At 36.6% G+C, this 21,762-nt stretch overlaps 3 protein-coding genes across 3 annotated transcripts; all 3 read right to left on the bottom strand.

Moving 5' to 3' along the window:
• Positions 1 to 1,770: 1,770 nt before the first annotated feature.
• On the bottom strand, positions 1,771 to 9,032 carry LOC128203347 (uncharacterized). The gene is made up of 8 exons (XM_052904727.1): positions 8,976 to 9,032; positions 6,265 to 6,466; positions 5,567 to 5,639; positions 4,500 to 4,745; positions 4,099 to 4,236; positions 2,950 to 3,111; positions 2,343 to 2,522; positions 1,771 to 1,856 (listed from the first exon to the last, which is right to left on the bottom strand). Exons 1-8 carry the CDS (start codon positions 9,029 to 9,031, stop codon positions 1,798 to 1,800), a joined length of 1,116 nt encoding a protein of 371 aa, XP_052760687.1. The 5' UTR covers position 9,032; the 3' UTR covers positions 1,771 to 1,797.
• A 240-nt stretch (positions 9,033 to 9,272) lies between these two features.
• On the bottom strand, positions 9,273 to 18,080 carry LOC128245950 (probable replication factor C subunit 1). Its single transcript, XM_052964169.1, has 8 exons — positions 18,034 to 18,080; positions 15,408 to 15,612; positions 14,340 to 14,412; positions 13,468 to 13,812; positions 12,439 to 12,576; positions 11,855 to 12,016; positions 10,042 to 10,221; positions 9,273 to 9,331 (listed from the first exon to the last, which is right to left on the bottom strand). Exons 1-8 carry the CDS (start codon positions 18,078 to 18,080, stop codon positions 9,273 to 9,275), a joined length of 1,209 nt encoding a protein of 402 aa, XP_052820129.1.
• Positions 18,081 to 18,240: 160 nt separating this feature from the next.
• Positions 18,241 to 20,231, bottom strand: LOC128245949 (octapeptide-repeat protein T2-like). The gene is made up of 2 exons (XM_052964167.1): positions 20,220 to 20,231; positions 18,241 to 18,651 (listed from the first exon to the last, which is right to left on the bottom strand). The coding sequence occupies exons 1-2, from the start codon at positions 20,229 to 20,231 to the stop codon at positions 18,241 to 18,243; spliced, it is 423 nt and encodes a 140-aa protein (XP_052820127.1).
• Positions 20,232 to 21,762: the final 1,531 nt, after the last annotated feature.

Here is a 21,762-nt window from a genome sequence, read left to right as displayed (position 1 = left end):
TAGTCGTTGTGAGTGTTATTGTAATTGTTATGACTGTATGCTTTGGTGTTGTTGCTTTTGTAATTGTTGTTGTTGTTGTATTGGTATTAGCTGTTGGCGAAGATGTCAATTCCGTTTAATATAGCAGTCGTTGCTTTTAAATGCCCATGTGGTTTAATCATTGTTATTGCTTGCAGTATTAAAGGACAACGTGTAAAGGAGGACTGTAGCTTGAATTGAGGCTCTTACTTTTACTGATTATTTTAACATTATTGTAACTTCAACACTCAAAATCAGACAGCGATTCACGTTCTTAAAAATGTCAGAACATCGATCATAATGAGGTCTGAAGGAAGAATTTCATCTGAAAAGTTTAAGCCTCAACGTTATTGTCGACCTTAACAAAGCTGTCCTTCATTTATAAACTATCGAAACTGACGTTTACGCTGCCAACCACCATTATAAGCTTATGTAGCGCAGTTATTGTTATCACAATATTGTAAATGCGTCAGTTTGAGTTAACCCATATAAACGACACGATATTAATACCGGCATTTTCCCTCTCTTTTTTTCGAATTGAAATCAAACTACATTGAAATATTCCCTTGTGAAAAACTAACAAATCACATCCCCTGAAACATTTTCTGAAAGAATTGTGAATATTCAAACCCGGGGCCGTTTTAAAGAGGATCTTAATCGTAACTGCAATTATCTAAAAATCTGCATAAACGGCACGAATGGCAACAAATTGATTGTTATTATTCCCTTAACTTTAAAACCCCCAAACATAATAATAAAAGAGTTGCTAAAGTTAAATTATCACAAATATGTAGCAAAATATATATTACGACTCTAAGATCATTTCCATTTATGACTAAAATCGACTTAGATAGCTATTGCAGCGGCCCTATGCTCTCAAGGTTTGCAGTCAAACTCGTATTAGCATCCTATGGGGCCCCGTTGTCATTAGGGTAGTGGTATACAGGTAGTTAAACGTTGTAGTTACATACAGGCATAGTTACCCTTGGCTACGGTCAAACTTAGAACGAGGAAAAATAGTGATCTGGAAAACTTTAACATACACCACTATATGTTTTGTTTTATAAATGTTGACGAAAAAGGGGTCAAACAATTTTTTTTATAGTATTTAATGTTCCTATTTGTTGCAGCTAGTGCGTCTTATATCTATACTAGGTGTTTCGTAATTCCATTCGTCCATATGTGCATATCATGAAAAGACGTAGAAGATGAATGTTTGTTTATTTGAAAGATCGCCATACAGTATCGTAGTGGCTGTTTGAAACAGTAAAATATCAATTATTTCACTGATTAATTTCTTTAAACTGCAGGAAAGCACAAGATAAACGTTAATGAAGAATGAAATAATGTTGTTTTTAGTCCTTCAATTTTTAAATCTTTTCATAAGAAGAAAGCCAGTAAAGATTTCGACCTACATGCACTTTATAATTCCACTGTACAATTACAAATTAAAAACAAATGAAAAAGAAGTCACATATAACGTTACCATGTCATTCTCACGATGACGAAATGAATGAACATGTATATTGTGTCTTTTGAAACCAAGAAGACATGTGCAGAGGACGTTCAAATTGCCGACAAGACATATTTTACAAACTTTCAACACTATGTGATGTCTGAGTGCGCAAATACTTGCGATACTTTTTGAACGCACTGCAATTTTGATAAGACAAATTTCATTAAGAAGGAATGGACACATTCGGAAATAGTTAAGTCAATCCAAAATTCTTAAGAAAGCAATATGCTTCTGTTTTGTTTTATTTGGTGTGAAAAAATAATTTAGCCGACCAGAGCATCTGTTAAGTGTCCGAATAGGCTGGGTGGTTTTGAAGTCACATCTGAAAATATGAATATACTGAATATCCTGTGGATGTACATGTATAAAATCCAGTCTCTAGGGTGATATTTAGTTCTTATGTACATGCAACAACAAAGAATAATTATAAAAAGGACATTCAAAGTCAGAAGTTAGCCCTTTAAAAACTTATTTGAACATAAGACTTACAGTTTACAGTATATCGCATATGCCATAACTGTCTTAATCAAACCGCGAACGCCTGTAATACTGGATGTGTTTTAGCTTACAAACTGTATTAGAGTAACAGGAACATCTGATCGGGTTCCATATAGGTTTGCACGGAATGTTGCGATAGCATTCGTGGAATAATTAAGACTTTTCGTTGACAGTCATAATATGTTTAACACTGTCAACATCCCTTCCAATAATGGTGTAATCTATTCAGAAGAATCACATTTATAAAGAAATACTTTAGTATCCAGTTAAATCCTAAGGTACCTACATGTTACACATGCATTACTCTTACTGTATTGGCAGATGAACGGATGTGACTCCCCGAACCCGGTCCCAAGAACGAGGGCGACACCACAGGAGACATCTGTCCATTCGCCACCATTTTTCATTATCACACAATCATGGAGTTTGTGGTCAGTAGCCGACTCGGAATTGAAATCCGGACCAAACTTTGTAAACGTTACTGGGGCACCTGGTCAAAAATGTTAATTTTTCATGGCTAATTGTATCATTGAACATAATCTGTTCCGTATTTCGATCCATCAATAATTATTAATTCGAAATACAGTACATGAAAAATGCGTACGTGTGTGGTCTGCTTGTGGTGTTTGTACGTTCTGTGTCGTTTGAGCCCTTACCATTTGCCTTTACACAGAGTTTATAACAGAAGGCTTGTCCCCGTAATTTTCATTGAATTTGTTAGAATAGTAGCTGTTTAATAGACGACCTGGTTCTTAACACACATGAAACCAGTGATTGCCGAAAAATCTTACACTACCTGATATATAGATACAAAATATCTGATTGTCAAACGTCGCGGTCATATTTTCAAAATGATACATTACGTTTAGTTGTTTTCGACCAGAAAAAAAGTTAAAAACACGTAAATTCTAACCTACCTGAAATCCACGTCCACTTTCCCTCTGCCGTTGCTCCTTCCTGTTCTGAATCTGTCAAGCCCAGCCATACGGATTCCACGTAGGTGTGGTTGGACAGAAAACGGACAAAGTAATCCTGTTCCAGCTGGTTGGTCACGTGAACAATGAAGCCATTTCCTGCGACTAAATAAATGGACATGCAGTATAGTAACATATATATAGTACATAATTACAGTTATAAAATGGATACAAGGATGTTGTTTGATACGTTTGATACTACTAAGACGTCGCAATTTCTACGATCTTGTGGTAATAAAACCTCTCAAAACCAGACTCACGAAACAAAACAAAACAAAGTCCATATAAATATCCATTGTCAATAACAATTCCAAGCTGTTCGTTTGTTTAAATAACGCTGGATGATATATCCGGTTAACTCACCGTTTAGTGATTTATAAGTTCACTGTTTCACTTATTTTAACGTAATTTCACATTGTGCTAGGAAGAACAATCATAAACGTCATTTCTAGAATGTCGTCATCGGAATTGAAAAAGAACGGTGTATGAGGTCCCCATAAAACTTACTGTTGAAAACAATGAGATTATCGAAATATAAAGTGACTGTTTCAATCAATCTGACAAAATCGAACGCATGGCTAGGAAGAACTTTCAATTACGTAATTTCCTGTATGACATCATTTACTATTACATCTCAATTAATGATTGCTTTCGATGAATAAGTAGCATAAAGTTACATTTTTTTTTGTTAACGTTTAAGAATAGATTTCACCCCGTGAACACCAACAGTAAATTGTTTGTGAAATACAGCTTTCGATGCTAATTCGGTGGGATATATTGCTATCATACACGGCAACAATCATGAATTCTCTCTATAGTCTATATTTAGATGTCGTGAAATACTAGGGTATAAAATGTTCTTTTAGCTCGAATGATTTTGCGAAATATCTTCGTCCTTATCACACAATGACGAAAAGTTACAAATAATCATAGCACCCAAATAAACACTACACGGTCTTGTCGTACAAGTGAAATTAACGTGTTATCTGTACTTGAATATAGAATAGTGTTAATTTATTTGAAATTATTGTGAGTTTATAGTAATTTTATGGATTGAAATTGGCATTTTGCTCAAGATAAACAGAACCATACTTGTGCAATGTCTTTGAGCGTTGTGCCATTGTGTTTTGACGTCGACCAGCTCAAAGCAGTAATCCCCATACTGGCCAAGAAACCCCTTGAAGATGCTCAAGTCATTTCTCACATGGGCTGGGCACAGCTCTATGTGACCTGTTACCCACGGGCAAACGTATTCAAATCAATAAACATTAGACAGACGAAATGTCAATGAGCTTTACAAACAGAAAATAACCGTTAGGCCAATATTGAAATACATGTAATGTGATTTTTTACGAAAACAATAGTTCATATTTACAATACAACCGTAGTCAAATCAAACAAGTTTACAAGTTAAAATTGAAATGATTTATCTTGAATTGTTTATATTCTATAAATCGAACACAGATTGTTAAGAATATAAAATAACTTTTTACCCTCAGGTATGCTTGTCGGGTTAGGTGTTGGTGTGGTAGTTGTATGCTCAGTACTGGTTGAAGTTGTACGATGTGTTGTCGTTGTTGAGGTGGTGGTTGAAGGTGTCGGTGTTGTTGTTGTTGTTGTTGTCGGTGTTGTTATTGTTGTTGATGTTGTTGTTGTACTTGCAGTTGTTGTTGGCGTTGTGGTCGTTTCAGTTAAAGTAGTCGTTGTTTTTTCATTTCCATGTGGTTTTATCGTTGTTACTGGTTGCAAAATGTAAACAGATTGTATTGTAGAGTATAGTCATTTTCGTTTCTGCTTTCAGTGATACAAATGTTACATCATAAGTATGCTGTTATTATAAAATGGCGACCGCAACGATTGTATTAAAATCAAGCCCCAATTTCTCAAAAAAATCTTAAGCGCAACGAGCTTAAATAGCTTATGTCATTAAGGAAAATTTCTTACTTAGTCTTGCTTCTACTTAAAGATACTTCTAAATGAAATTTACCGCAATTAGTACAGTTGTTTAGATATATACCAGAAAGGATGAATAAATATCGAAAACAAATGGTTCTTGTGAAGGACTCCGTGTTTAATTTGAAAGAAATGCGCAGAAAAGACGGTATTCCTACCTTCTGAAACTATAGAAGATCACTGTAAATCTTTTAGCATTCACCAATCATTTTATATTTTTGGGCGTTCAGCTACTAAAACACTGTTACAATATTGTTATCAGTGATAAAAAGTTTCCATAAATATATTGTTTAGTAAGTAGTTAAAGATTTATCACTCAAAATTTATGTTTGTCATACATATGTATGTATTGGTTTTGAATAAGAGTGTCACTTAAAATTTAAAGAAAAAGGTTAAAAATAGTTAATCGTGATTATCATCAAGACAATTTCATTTTTAAGTCCGAAAACTCTTAAGAATACACTTGTATCATTATTGTACAAACCTTAGCAAAACAAATAGAGTGTATATAGCTTAATCCTGTTATAAGGGTTTTTTAAAAAGCTGTTTCGAGAAATTAGGGCCAGACGATTACTCGGATTATAAAAAGCAAGAATCCCAAACCTACCCAGGTCTGATGGAGGAATGTTTCCAGGACACGTCTGTGGCTGCACGTTGTTGTCGATCTTAACAAACCCTTCCTAAAAACATAATGGCTTCCTCCGTTAAAGCTGCACTTTCACAGATTGACCATTTTGACATTTTATTTTATTTTATTTTCTTGGAATGAAACAATTTTTGCGAAAAGGCCTTAAAACCAGTTAATTAAGACTGCTGATAAAAGTTTAGATCGCAGTCTTCATATTTACGTTCGAAAATTGATGTTTTCTGTCTAAAAACGCTACTAACGCTTTAAGAAAAATGAGTTTTTCGGCAGTTTTCCAAATAATTGAGCTATGTTCTATCGTTAGTTATCTTAAATGAATGAATTGAAGGCATTGATGTTAAAGTCAGCTGATTCTGATGATGCGACCATCAGGATTTGTTTAATAAATGAACCATGTAAATACTAGAATGTAAATTATATAATAAAAACTACAGGGACAAGCCCAGTAGTCGAAAATACAAAAAAATAAAACCAGTTCATTACGCAAGGCAGGGACAAAAACAACATTGAACTAGAGACACAAACGCATAAACACCACAATTACAAATATCACCACAACACATCGACCACTACCCCTCACTCCTCGATTCCCTATCTCTATGTTTGAATTGAAACTATTTTTCGTTGACATGTTCCCTGGTGAAAAACTAACCACTCACTTGTCCCTCAAACATTATCTGCAAGAAGTTGGGATGTTCAGAACTGGGCTCCTTGGGTTTGCAGTCAAACTCGTACAAGTATCCTATTGAGCTGCTGTGTTCGTTAGGATGGTCGTATACAGGTAGTTCGACGTTGTAGTTACACACACATTCATAGTCGCCGTTGGCTAAGGCCAAATTGAGAACTAGGAAAACGAAAGATCTGAAAAAATATATGAGGTTGATCGACTTCTGCAAATTCGGTCTTAAAGTTGCACAATCGCAGATTGATTGTTTTGACAACTTTTTGTATTTATTTTTGTCTAGGGAATGAGCCAATTTTTATGCAAATGTCGGGAAACCAATGCTATTATTCTTCTAACAAAAGAGCAGATTGCACACTTCATATTTACGTTTGAAAATTGATGGCTAAAAGTGTTACAAATGCTTTAAAACATTAATCATGTGCATTTACCAAATAATTGCGATCTGTTCTATTGTGGGTTATCTTTTATAACTGAATTGAAGGCACTGATGCAAAATTTGCTGATTCAAAAAAAAAAATGTATCAAAACTGTCAATTTGTGAGAGTGCAGCTTTAAAGCATCTATTATAGATGTCTGGTGACCCCATAGAATTTCGGTATCATTTGAAAAGTGATAAGACTAAAAACAAGCTTGAAAATGCCCAGAACTGCCAATAATTACCTTTTTTAGCTGTTCAACACTAACAGGTTAACAAGTTATGGTTTGCGAATTCCACTTAATAAGTTACATAATAATTGGTTCACTAGATAAGATTCGTGTTACCACTTATCTATAAATGCACGTTTGGCTTTTAGCAGTAATATATAATCTATTTATGGTTTGCGAATTCTGCTTCATAAGTAACATAATAACTGGTTAACTAGATACTATTCGTGAAATATAATTAGTTAGATAATTATCGCGAAAATAAAGTGGTTAACACGCAACCATTCGCGAACGTTAACAGGTTATCTTACGCCAGTAATATGCCACCATTGCTGGCCTATGTAATTTTATTGTATTTTCTAGAATAGTAGCGGTATAATAAATTGTATTTACCCCTTCTCACATAATTTATAAACGGACAGGTAAGTCAACGGGGCATGCCCTTATAAACTTTTCAGATATATATTTCGCCTCTTTTGACTATCTGCGCATGCGCGCAGGTAGTCTTAAGACCGCAAACTCCGAAAAACTACTTCTTTTCATATCGTTTTAACCCATTTTTTTGTGTCAATGCGCTCCATGTTTAGCAGAAAGACGTCGAAACCATAACAATAGAATATTTTTTTGTATTGCGGTCCGAGTATGAGTTCTTGCTTGTTCGGCTATTTTCTCGCTGTATTTCAGTATCCTGGCGTTTTTTTTTAGCAGAATATAACACTTTTTTGATCGCTATATTTATCAGGTAAATGTGGGGCAAAATAAAGACGACTCTGATAGGAAGGTAACATAATGATATTCACTCTTAATTTAGCCCAAGATGTTCCAGAAATTATTACCGACTTTAAGTGTCCCATCACCTGCAGGGTTTGTTATTTTAACCTGGCGTGACCCTGAAGCACGCTTATTTGTAATGGTGTATTTGTCATATTACTTTTATGAGATAAGAAACAAAAATGATTGTCTGAATGTCAAAATAGTTGTATCTCAGGTTTCGCGCTGCTAATGTTTCAAATACTATGATTTGCCTGCTATACAATAACAAAATACTATTCATTCTATCTGGGACCAATACTACTGTAATCTTACTCCCAGATTCTATGACTTTTAGGCGTATATATACTTTTCTAACAAGATGATTTCTTCTTTTTTTCTTTTTTGCATTAAAGCTTCGTATCGGTGTATTCTTGGCATAGTTTTAGACATTAGGCTTTCAATTTATATTAACACAATCATCTGACAAGCTCTGCACTTTGAAAGGAATTTTTGCTTAAGTTGTTCGTAAAATAAAGTTATTTTCCTTTATCAATTATAACAAGTATGTTCATAAAACTTGCCTTTCGTATAAAATCCAATCAAAGCACCACAAAACCCTTTAGAAGCGATTGAAAGGGGCATGCATGAAGTGATAGGCTGTGCATTTTGAAAGGAATTATTGCTGAAGTTGTTTGTAAAAAACTGATTTTCCTTTAACAAAACGTGTATGTTTATAAAAGGAAATGATATATGATATATTATACTTTCTATCGTATGATATATAATCAATGCAACGAAAACCCTTTAGAAACGATTAAAAGGGACATGCATTGTAACCTTATATACATGGGGATGAGGGTGTGGACGATTAAGGTGACCATTGCATAAAAAATGACTCCAGACGCCATAAAATAGATAAAGATATCCATATGTTCAATTCCTCGCCCAATGTGGGCGCAAGCGCTCTTGGCCCTCGGCACAGTTTTCACTTTTATCAATGTGCCCTTTACCCATTCCCATTATTCAAATAAAATTTGCAACTCTCACATATATTTGCCCGCAGATAGTCTTTCAGTGCATTCGCGCTTTGATTTAAGTATTGTAAGAAGGTATTTTACCTCCACAGTAACAGTATTCCGCTAGTATTTTGTAAACGTTTACGTCCATAGGATTAACGAATTTATCTTTTCTTTCTTTTTATAGATGTTACTGTTAATCGGTGAAATATCCTATTCCAAAAACATATTTGTACATACAAATAAAATAAATAAGGCGAATATTACGCACCTGGTCATTTTCACGATGATAAAATGACTGCTCATGTCCCGATAAATACAACACATGCAAGGGTCGTTCGAAATGCAGATAGCATGTTTATAAACTATCATGTTGTATGATTGCTTAGTGCGCAAATGTTTTGGAAGTGTGCGCTACTTTTAGAACGCATTAAAATTTTGATAAGACAATGGCATTTTGAAAGAACGAACGCATTAGGAAACTGTTTAGTCATTCCATATTTCATTCCATATATTTTCATACAAAACGAGTGCATTCAACGCATTGTTTATATCGCAGGAATTCCATCTAGCCGATGATGGCATCTGTTAAGTGGTTGAAAAGGTTCGGTGGTTTTGAAGTGACATCTGAAAATGAGTATTAAACATGTTGAGGCTAAACCATGAACATACATGTATCATTCAGTACTGAAACTTGAAAATCGCGTCAATTATTTAGGTTGATATTTTACTTGTAAAAACGAGAATTTTATATGTAACAAAATGTTTGAGATAAAGGTTTTTCTTCGAGTTGTATCAGTGTGTGTATACCACGCGATAAATTACGCCATAAATGTTACAAAGGAAGGCAATATTTTGCTTCGATTGAAGACTAAAAACAAAGATAACCTATATTTTTCTTCACCATTTTCAATAAAGCAAAGGTCAGTCTATGCCGCTTAAAGTGCCCAGTCTTCGTGGTATTACCGGAGTTTGATACGATGATTTGTTTCCTCAAACACTTCGAAAAACTCGAAATAATGTGTTGACAGTGCTCAATCAGGCGACGGTTTGGTGAAACGGTTTATTAACTCTCCTTTAAACTCTGGTAAAAGACCGAAGGCGGGGCTCTGTAAGCGGCGTGGACTGCTAACAGAAAAGTTATAAATAATATAAATCTTCAAACTCTGGTAAAAGACCGAAGGCGGGGCTCTGTAAGCGGCGTGGACTGCTAACAGAAAAGTTATAATCTTTGTTTTAAGTCTTCATTTAAAACAAAAAGTCTTCCTCCTTAGAATTTATGACGTATTTTATCATGTAGTATACACACTCTGTATATGCACATGTTTAATTCTTACTGTATTGGCAGATGAAAGGATGTGACTCCCCGAACCCGGTCCCGACAAGGAGGGACACACCACAGGGGACATCTGTCCATTCGCCACCGTTCTTCATTATCACACAGTCGTGGAGTTTGTGGTCATTAGCTGTCTGTGTGTTGAAGTCAGGTCCGAATTTCGTAAACGTTACTGGGTCTCCTTGAAATATATATAGAGGATAATTGTTACTTTCAGTGTAAGATCGTTATATCATTTCACCGAACGACCACCAACAATTATATTTCACGAGTGGGGAAGCCACGGGTTAAATATTTACTTTTGTGAAATACATTTTAATTTTAAACTGAAACAAAAACCTTTTTCTTTTTATTATATGCTTAAAATTGGCATCAAAATACAATTAGAAAAAATAAGATGCTCCAAACTGTACGCAGGAGTTTAAAATCGATACACAACTGATTTAAACACAAACTATCAAATTAAAGTATAAGTGCAGTTTGTAGTTTCACCACTACCCTAAAGGGGCTCGCTGATGGTTTGAATACTGCATATATTACGGATTTTTGTTTTACCTCGTAAGTACGAAATAAAGTGTGTTGAATCATGAAGAGTGTAATAACTAAGATACTGACGGCTACCCTGTAGCGTGATTGGCTGATTGACACTATCGCGTGATGTTTTCAATGTATTTGATTTTAAATATTATTTAAATGTATTAAAATATTCAACATGTTGAGATGGCGGATTCCTTAGTGGTAACACACTTGACTGTCAATCCAGGTGTCACTGGTTCGATTCCCCGCTGAACCACAAACAAAAAACTAATTGTCTTCCGGGCATCCCGTTTGACAGTGCAATTCAGTGGTGCACGTTAAAGAACCAGTCGTAGCTCTATCCAGGGTAACACTCTGTCTGTGCACCATGCTCCAAAAAACTAAACATTGATGACTCACAATCTTATCGGAGCACTCGCCGAATGGGCCTTGCCCGATTGCGGGTAAAATAAACTCGAAACCACTCCAATATGTTGTTCATGAGTCCCAGTGGCCGAAAAGAAATGGTATCGGTTTACTATTTTTTCTTGACAAAGATGACTGGAATATTTATACGCGTTTAATAGTGTTTATGTTAAATGTTCTACAGAAAACTGAAGAGCCCAATACATATATTGGTGCACATATTTATTGACTAATGAGAATCGAGTTTTATTCAAATTTCTGTTTCACCGCATGCTTCCGGGTAAATGACGCGAAGAAGGCATTTTCATAGTTGTTGATAAAAGCTTCAGTAGCTCATTCGGGAGCACTCTGGATTACAATAATAATACAATGAAAAAACGGGGCAAGCCCAGTAGTCGAAAATAGGGCGATATCTACATTGAATTATAGACACAAACATATTTACATCACATACACAAATACAAACACCAAAAATAAACTTACAACACATACAACTAGTTGAAGGGACACTTCGTCGTTTGTTCATCCAGTAAAACATGTGAACTACTTCAGATATCAAAGTAACTGTAATTAACAGACACCATGAACCCATCTGTCCAAATCGACTACTAGTAATACCGAAAAGTAGAAGCACGGACCTATAAACCATAGTGAATACGAAGATTGCATCCGATAAAGGCAACATAATTTCTTGGCGCGAAACAAGATGGCGGACGTCTCGAAAATAATCACACGGTAAGATCTCGGAATGAAATCGCTCCGCTCGCGTTAGTTTGAGATAATCGCTTTAGTCTCAGGAGGGAGTTTCCAATCCATGGTTTATAGGTTGTGCGAGTAAGGAGATGACAGCTTTACATAAATGCAAAACGCACCAGAAATCCACGTCCACTTTCCCTCTGCCGTTGCTCCTTCTTGTTCGGAGTCGGTCAAGCCCAGCCATATGGATTCCACGTAGGTGTGGTTAGAAAGAAAGCGGAGAAAGTAATCCTGTTCCTGCTGGTTTGTCACGTGAGTAAGGAAGCCATTTCCTGCAACTGTTTGGAGGAACGGGAAAATGTTAACTTAAAGTCATAGTAAGTTTACATGAAGTAAAATCTTAATTATTAAGAATGGATGGAGTATGCGTAGAATACAACACCATTGGCTGACACATTTTCAACGAAAAGCCTGACACAGGGAATGTGCATCGGATGAGTGGCAGTATGCGGACCATTTAACACCCGCAAAACTAAGCCTAGTATTTAATGATTGCCTTTCTGCCATTCATTTACTGAAAATGTAGGTTCTATTCTAAAAACAAATAAGAATTTGACGTACAAAAATGCATTTTAAAACACGTGTCGCGCCTTTTCGTCGAAAGACATTTATTCGAATACCACAGTTCTTGAAGTAAGAGATTTGGTGGAATTGGCCATTTTGTACAAATTTGATATTTGGTCTCCTAATTTATCCATACCTGTGCAATGTCTTTGAGCGTTGTGCCACTGTGTTTTGACATCGACCAGTTCAAAGCAGTAATCTCCGTATTGACCAAGGAAACCCTTGAAGATGCTCAAGTCATTCCTTACATGGTCGGGGCATAGCTCTATGTGACCTGTAAAAAGTACAATAATGCGACTATAAATTAATTGCTAGATTCTCGTCCCTTCCCGCCCCCTCTGTTTTCCTCCACCCCTTAAAGTTAAATCATACCTACGTTGTCGCTGTGTTACGATCGCGTTCTATTTGTGTATATAGCCCCTTATGCAATAAGGAAGAGCATAATGCACCAATCAATTGTAACCACGCCCCCCCCCCCCCCCTAGGTCCGGGGTATACCGGGGATAGCCGGGGAAATGGGCCGTGTTTTTACCCTTCAGGTGGCCCCGCAGTGCCGGGTGAATGCGGTGGTTTTGTCTTTGCTTTAAATATAGCGGGGAATGGGCCTTACCTAGAGTCTCTGGGGTGCGGGGGCATTTGGCGGGGATTTTACCATCTGTTCGTCCCAGCAGGGCGGGGCTTTTAGCCGGGGTTGACTGGACCGATCGTCAAAGTCCCCGCTATTCCTCGGACCTGGGGGGGGGCATTATTACAATTGACTGGTGCATAAACACATATTCATTGGTGAAACAGTCATATAAGAAAAATAAAAAAAATAAATTGCCACTCCCCGCACCCATTTAAAAAACAATCGGATGGAAATCTAGCAATCAATTTATATTGTCTTAAACATTGAAGGTCAGATTGCAGCTTTTGAAAGGTGCAATTATACGCTGACTCAACATTTAGAAAGAGCCTTTCAATGTTTGTAAGAACTTGATATCCAAATGTGGAGGTAAGCTGACACGTACGATCGTGTACAACATAGCCAATCGAACATCCAAGTTGGCACAGAACTGTTGTTTAGGTACGTTGAAAAAGATGATGATGAGAGATTATTATGAGCATTTAAGCTGCTTTCACTTAGGTATTTCCGACCCTTGCCAATCAAATGAGAGTTATTTACCTTCGACTAAAACTGAGGTTGCCGGTTTTGAAGTTGTTGTTGTTGTATGTTCCGTACTGGAGCGCATTGTTGTAGTAGAAGTTGTAGTTGTGGGACGAGAAGATGGGGTAAGAGTTAATGACGGACGAGTGGTTGTTGGTGTAGTCGTTGTCGTTGTTGGTGTAGTGGTCGTTGAAGTGGAAGTAGAAGATCTTGTTGTTGTAGAGGTAACTGGTTTCGGAGTCGTAGTTGTTGATATCGGCCGAGTTGTTGTGCTAGTTGTTGCTGTTGTCTGAGCTCTTGTGGTGGTTGAAGTTGTTCTCATTGTGGTTGTTGTTACTACAGGTGCTGTCGTTGTTGTAGCCACTATTAACATATTTAGACAAAGTGTGTTTGTTTTTCTTATTATAATACTGTTGGTTTACAACCGTAGTCTGTGTAAAAGTTTGCTTATTCAACATTCATTTCAGAAATAGGCATTTCTATCTCATAACCTATACTTATAATATAAAAAAAAATATTTTTTATTTGCTTTATGTAAGAACATCTATGTTAAAACTGGAGAATTGTGTTAAAGTAGTCTTCTGTATAGAGATTGATAGGTTATTGACTACATATTAAAACACACACTTATTTTTTTTCACCAACTGACTGTAAAGAACGGTAGGGTCGGCGCCTATTTTGGTCTGATAACCAAAGGCATTTTTAGGCCGACTACCTGATAGTATTTGCCTACATAAATCGGCAGAGGTTATCTGGCATGTACAATCTACTAATATTCTTCGTAGACGTGTCACCTACCTAAATCGGCCGAGGGTAACCTGGCCTGCATATTAGACAAAGATTCTCTGTACAAATACATTCACCACTACAATTTCAAAAGGTTTGCGTACCTAGATCGGTAGGAGGTATCTGGCCTGGACAAACTTGTGACTGAACTTGATCGTTCTTTTCCAAATAGCCAAGCTGTAAGAATCATTCATCATAAGAAGTTATGACAAAATTGTCATTTCTTGTTTACACCTTAGATTGTTTAGACACCAAATGTAATTATAATACAACACATGTTTACAAAAAATAATATTATACACTTCTGTACAATATCATATAATCGATTGGATTAGAATCCGCCCACTTTTCATTATTGCTGGTCAATAAAAAGTTTTGGAGGTCTTAGTTATGCTAATGTTGCATACAAGAGCAACGCATTCTAAAGCTAATTTCATTCTGAAAAAGAACTATAACGTTAAAGGGACTAGAACCCGGATGGTCCCAAAAGCCACAACTACAGTATTTCCTTAAAACAAGCCTAGAATTTATAATACTTGTTAGTGTGAGGCCGATAATACATCATTTTACATAATTAAAAGAATATGTTGGTCGTTGTTTCAACTGAGTTTACCCGTTTTAAAATGGCGCACAATGGTTTCCCAGTTCATAGTGTGTATATTCACCATGTGAAAGTCACGTGATAAGTACAGGATACATCAATCGAAAACCTCGCCCAGTTTCCAACAGGAATTGACTCGAAGCTTGCCGGAGATTGCCGAGTTGTTACGATTGCAGGGTACATATACAGACGCTATTTTTAAATTCCTGGGATAAATGTGGTAGACAAACCCAGTAAATATCGAATTGGTAAAATATGCAAAAAACTGCGAAAGATGCATGTGTCATCAGCCATTTGATAATCAGTTTGTACCCAATGATTACAATTTTATGTTAGTTTTTGACAAACATATTTTCTCTTGCAATGGTCTCATCTGGTGTCTAGTCCCTTTTAACAACATTAACAACATTAACAACATTAACAACATTAACAACATCAAATTAATACCATACTGAATATTAAACGATAACAGAAGCTTACACTGTTGCGCAACATTCAGATGAGGTTTAAACACGACAACAAGGGCGCTTCCTAAACAACAAGTGATGGAATGCTGAGAAAAATACCATACCTTATGTTCGAACATAATCTGAATAAAGTTGTCATTATCAGACGCTTCAGTTTCTGGTTTGCAGTCGAACTCGTACAAATATCCAATAGGTTGACCGCTTGTGCTTTGCTGGTCATACACACCAGCCTCAACATTGTAGTTGCATACACACGGGTAGTCCGCGTGCACGAGGGGTAGGAGGCAGGCGAGAAATAGTAGGATGGGTCTGCGAAAGAGAATAAACTCGAGTAAATTGCTGGTTCGTTTAAAACTTTTCAAAGAGTTCATCGTCGTTACCTTTGGTGTGTTACACATTCTGTTAACTCTAAACTACGACTGTGGCAGGTACTTCAATGTTTTTACAAAGGCAGTAATGTCAGGTGCATCCAGGTTTCCTGGTTCATTGTTTGGGTCGAAAAACGTCCCCGATCTGATGTGTATAATCAATGTTTTCTTTATGTTAAAACGATTTTTTTAGAAACGACCTTGTGCATCGAACGAAGAGCAATTGCTAATTCACGATGACGCTTGTTTTAGATGAAAAGCATGGCCTTATTAATATATCTAAATATCTCGTGAAAACAATATACACGTTCGTTCTTACTATGTTAACCGCACTCAATGCACTTTATTCTTTAAAACAACGATTTTATACCGTTCTTTTTCGTGTAATTCGACTCATCCGATACAATGGTTTGGACAATCAAAGGTATTGTCATTATTTTCCGAGTGCAGATCGCCAGCTTTGGGGATAGATCAGCACATTTAAGAAAATGCTTAGTTCATTCTGGTGATTTTAAGAACTTTATTAGGTTCATCACAAAAGTGGTAAATCTATGGCACACTTTTATAACAATAAAAAGGCGTCGATTATTCTTCCTTATCCATGTATGTGTACTATTACACGTGGAAGACGGGGTTTTCCTTAGCGAGAAAACCGTGATTCAAAATAACGCGAAAGACGTGATTCACCTACGATAACCTGAAAGCCGTGCTTCACCTGCGATAAAGAAGAAGCCGTGATTCACCCATGATAACGCGGGAGACGTGCTTTACCTACGAAAACGCAGAAGCCGTGCTTCACCTACGATAACGCAGACGACGTGATTCACCTACGATAACGCAGAAGACGTCCTTCACCTACGATAAAGCAGAAGCCGTGTTTCACCTACGATAAAACAGAAGACGTCCTTCACCTACGATAAAGCAGAAGCCGTGTTTCACCTACGATAAAGCAGAAGACGTGATTCACCTACGATAAAGCAGAAGACGTGATTTACCTACAATAACGCGGAAGCCGTGAATCCCCCAAGATAGCGTCGAAGACGTGATGCACCAAGGATAACGCTATTTATATTAAAGCCGTGATTAACCTCTGATAACGAGGAAGCCGAAATTCATTTTTTGCCTGGTAAAATTATATACATGAATGGTCGGAGTTTTACACAACAAATTCATGTTCTTAAGTCTGCTAGATATGAAGTGAAATAAAATTTACAAGTTTGGCTTCCAACTTCGATTCATTATGGACATATCTTTACAAATATAATTTCCGTTTTCCTTTAATGATGCTTTTCTGCATTAGGCCAAGCAAATCTATTGATTCTCGGTATAGTATAGTTTCTCGGCCATTATATTTTCTTCATGTTTGTATCAATTCCTTGCCCAAAACAGTCAATAATAAATAAACGAACATATTCATAGGTTTAAAAGTATATCAAATGGTGTTTTATGCGGGGCACCGTTACGCGACCTAAATGCGGGGATATATCTTTCGCATACTGTATGCAGCGGCGAGGCGCCTCCATGTAGCACTGTTTACGTTACTGTTTCAGAACTCTTCACATTTCAAGTATTAATCTATCATTTTTTCCCGGTATACAACTTACAGTCATATTTTCATTCATGGCCATATTTTCGCACCTTTTATTTGGTATGGCCAAAGGCGTTACTGTATATCATTGTTATTATAATAATACACCTTTTTATAGAATAACTAATAATAATAATAATATAAATAGACTGAATTAGCACTAAACGGAAGGCAAAAATATAATACTAAATTGCTAAAATAAGGCATTTAACTCATTTATGAAGAATTGTCGTTCCAGAATAGAGCTCTTAAAATATAATATCATAACATGCAGTGTTTTTTTTCGTACCACTGAATGAATTTATACAAAAAACATTTCCACGGAAATGTAAAACAAATCTGCCATTTAAACCTTCAAGTTTTGTTTTATGACAAAATCCCAGGATTTCAAATCTTGGGTGAATTTGTACGGGAACTAGCGGTGCTGGTTCTCGAGCCTGGCTCTCAGAGCCACCGCTCGTACGTGTGGTCGTGCATGGTACGAGATCTGTCTCCTCTCTTCTGTCTTTCCTTCTGGCTCTTTGAGCCACCATCGTACATGTGTATGTGGTCGCACATGTTTCGAGATCTATCAAATTTTGATTACTTTCTTATCTTTGCCTGCCTCCACCACACTTTATATTCCCTTTACACACCCTCCCCTCTTTTCCTCTCAGAAACTTTCTCATGTGCTTTCAACCTCTTAACTTCCGCATTTTATCTCATTCATTGCTCTTCTTCCCCTGTCATTTCACACTTTCGCCAGTATCTCCAACTATTTCTTTGCCACATTACCTCTCACTCCTCTTTCTCCCATCTCCCTTTACCTCTTCATCCCCCATCTCCCTTTACCTCTTCATCCCCCATCTTTCTCCGCTCCCCATTCTCACCTCTCTTTCTCTCTTCATCTTTCTCCCCTCTCTGTCTTTCCCTCCCTTTCTCCCCCCCCCCTTCTCTTTCTCGTCTCTCTCTCAATTCCCTCCCAACTACAATCTCCCTCCCCTATCTTCTCCCCCTCCTCTTTCTCCTCTCTTCCTTCCCCTCTTCAACTCCCATCTTTCTCCGCTTCCCATTCTCACCTCTCTTTCTCCCCTCATCTTTCTCCCCTCTATGCATTCCCCTCCCTTTCTCTCCAATCTTTCTCCTCATGTTCCCCCTTCTTTTTCTCCTCTCTCTCAATTTTCTCCCAACTAAAATCTCCCTCCCCTCTTCTCCCCCTTCTCTTTCTCCCCTCTTCCTTCTCCACTTCATCTTCTTCTGCTCCCCAGTCTCACCTCTCTTTCTCCCCCTCATCTTACTCCCGTCTCTGTCTTCTCCTCCCTTTCTCTCCAATCTTTTTCTCTTTCTCACCTTTTTCTCTCCCTTTTCTTTCTCCCCTCTCTTTATCCTCCCTCCCCTTCTAATGCATTTTCCCTATATAAATGAAACTTATACATTACAATTTATCTATAGTATAGTCATATAGATTCAATAGTATATAGGTAAAAGCGCGGAAAATCATTTTATTTCATACATATCGAAACTCATGAATTTCAGACGAATGTATGTGGTGTAAAACACTTCGAAAATGGTCAGAATCAAGCATGTTAGAGGAAGAGTTTAGACATCGAACAATTTAACGTTTGAAATTTAGTTCGTCACAACTTCAGTTAACACTATTTCAATTAAAGATTAACCATTTCTCCCTTACTGACAAAATTTAATGCCAAAACTTCTTCTTTTAGAGTTTAGGGGTACACAAGATGTACCTCTTATATGTGTTAGTACACATACATAGATTAGGATTAGGATAAAAAAATCGACGTATTTTAATTGTAATTTTAGTGTGCCATAGATATACAAGATTTGGGATGAACCTGGGTTCTATATCGATGTAAGTACAGAATGAACCAGTAAGCATTTTTCTTAAATGTGCCGATTTACATGTATCTCCAAAACTGGCGATCTGCACTAGGAAATCGATGATAATACCCTCCCCGAGTTGACCAAAACAAGGTATCGGACGAGAATTACACTAAGACAGCGGTATAAACTCGTAGTCTTGGAGAATGAAGTGCATTTACTGAGTCGATAGGCATACGTTCTAAGAACGTGCATTGGTTTTACGAGATGTTTTAGTACATACATGATTTTCATCTTAAACAATCGTCATCGTTAAAAAGCCATTGATCTTCATTCGCTGCACAAGGTCGTTTCAAATAGAATCGTTTTACCCTATTGAAAAAATGTTTAATTCATCGAATCGAGGATGTTTTATACCCTAAACAATGAAGGAACCAGGGAACTTGGACGCACCTGAAATTACTGCCCTTGTTTAAGCCTGGCGTTATCGAGTACCGTCTGTATTTGACAATATGGTGGTCAACTCATGAGTATACTTATATCAAACCACTTTATTTTTCGTCTGAAACATAAAATATGGAAACCAGGAAAAACAACACGTAGTACACACTGTCTTTCCTTAGTTCGTATTAAACAGTAGCAAAGTTCGCAAGCGCAGGCGCAAATCAACTTCAGCACGAAAACTTGAAATCCGTTACCATATCATCAACGATGAAGGCTGAATAATAAAACGATCAAAATAAAATCGATCGTTAAAGTGTACCGATATCGAGAACGAGCATTAGGGACATACACGTTTTAAGAAAAAAACCGCTTACCTATTCATTGTCGGACGACAGAAAAAAAGCAGCAACAAATAACCGATGCGTACAAGACAAATATGGCGACGTGAAATATTTTGAAATGATCCTTAACAGTATGACCTATTAAGACCTTTATCAATACATCATCCGATATTAAAAGTTGACAGGCTTGTCCATTTCCAGATTTGATAAAAGGTCAGCTGGTGTGCGTTTTTGGAACAAACTAAATTTAGTTATTCCTTTTCTTATTAGAACAATGAGCTGTGACGGCGTCGTTTGTGGTAAGTCATTGTTCAGACCCCGACAGCTTCATACCGAAATACGTTAAATTGGTACCAGTAGCCCCATTGTTAGAGGGTAAAACTGGACAATTTGGAAAACTATGTCCTGGCAACGCTTAGAGAATCAAGAGGTATCTTCGCATCGAAGGTTATCAAACTCGGATCTCCTGGTATCTCAATCTGTTTCTTCAAATATACTTATAATTGGACTGATGGAATTGCATTGATTGAATTGCAGTCACTCCCATCTCATGTCACTTACCTCAGTGAATTACACAATCTGAGTCATTATGGCGTCACGGAGGGGTCATTCATAATTCAGCCACTCATTGGTCCGTCAGACAGTCATAAACTCTAATGGCCGGTTCCTCAACTTTTCTCAACCCAGTTTATATGATTAAAAGTGATTATATCCATTGTAATTTTACCATTAGCTTCTGTTTTATAAACCTAAATTGGATACGATGTGGAACACAAGGAACAAAGATTCAACACATTTATTAAATAACCGTTGACCACATGTTGTATGTGTTTCTCATTACATGATAATTTTTTTTAAACAATATATGCATATATACAACGATAATATGATAAGTATGAAATTGAAACTCGAAAGAAATATAACATCACTTAAACAATTATTCTTATAGTAAAGTTTATATCACAGGGGCTTGACACAAACTTTTTTTAATGTTCTATATGGGCTATATACTATCTAATTATAGTATATAGCCCATATATAAGATTAAAAAAGTTTGTGTCAAGCACCTGTGGTTTATATTGAATATTGATATATGTATTATATACTATATGGTATAAAGAAATTAAACTGAACTATAAAGTTTGTGCTACATGAGACCAATGAATTTTATCATACTAGGCATAGGCCTTACTAAATATTTTCTATTTTAAAGCTGCACTCTCACAGATTGAACGTTTTGACTTTTTTATGTTTTGTCTTGGAACGAGCCAATTTATGCGAACATGCATGGAAACCAGTCACATAAGACTGCTGACAAAATCAGATCGCAGATTTTTATGTTTAAGTTCAAAAATTGATGTGTTATGCATTTTTTCTTAAACCGTTAGTAACGCGCTTATAGCCATAAAACATCTGATATTTGGCAACAGTCTTTTATCACTGGTTTGCAGATATTTACGCAAAAACTGACTCATTCCAAGACAAAAAATAAAAAAGTTGTCAAAACAGTGAATCCGTGAGAGTGCAGCTTTAATATGTTCTACGTAGAAAAAAACAACAGAGTTTCTTCCAAACGGGATAAAGATAGCCGGTATGTCTCTTGATCAATATTCAGCCAAAATGAAAAGTTTAATTCTATGTTTAAATAGTTTCGAACGGAAATTAATTCATATAATTTTCAAGCTGTATTCAAAGCATCCTCGGCACCCCAGCGTATCATAACCTATAGGAGTGCCGAGGATGTATTCAAAGTAGCTTAAATTTAAATATATTCGTCATATGAAGTTAACATGTATTCAGAATGAATAAAGTTTTTTTAACATTTTTCCTGAACATTAACTCTGGCCGGGAACACCAAAGAGTCTTCAATTCCAGTTTGTCATAAATGGTACATGTA

This window comes from Mya arenaria, chromosome 9 (genome assembly GCF_026914265.1).
Source record: "Mya arenaria isolate MELC-2E11 chromosome 9, ASM2691426v1".
NCBI lineage: Eukaryota > Metazoa > Mollusca > Bivalvia > Myida > Myidae > Mya > Mya arenaria.
This window is presented reverse-complemented; position numbering and strand designations above follow the sequence as displayed.

Bases quoted from the DNA above. Each gene is read 5' to 3' on its own strand.
- LOC128203347 (XM_052904727.1), bottom strand. From the start codon at position 9,031: ATGTGTTGTATTTATCGGGACATGAGCAGTCATTTTATCATCGTGAAA. The intron at 5,640-6,264 runs GTGAGTGGTTAG...TTATGTTTTTAG, and splicing joins AGATAATGTTTGAGGGACAA to GAAGGGTTTGTTAAGATCGA. The intron at 4,746-5,566 runs GTAGGTTTGGGA...TTTTGCAACCAG, and splicing joins CATTCCTCCATCAGACCTGG to TAACAACGATAAAACCACAT.
- LOC128245950 (XM_052964169.1), bottom strand. From the start codon at position 18,080: ATGGGGGATGAAGAGGTAAAGGGAGATGGGAGAAAGAGGAGTGAGAG. The intron at 13,813-14,339 runs GTACGCAAACCT...ATATGTTAATAG, and splicing joins GATACCTCCTACCGATCTAG to TGGCTACAACAACGACAGCA. The intron at 10,222-11,854 runs GTGCGTTTTGCA...ATATATTTCAAG, and splicing joins AAAGTGGACGTGGATTTCTG to GAGACCCAGTAACGTTTACG.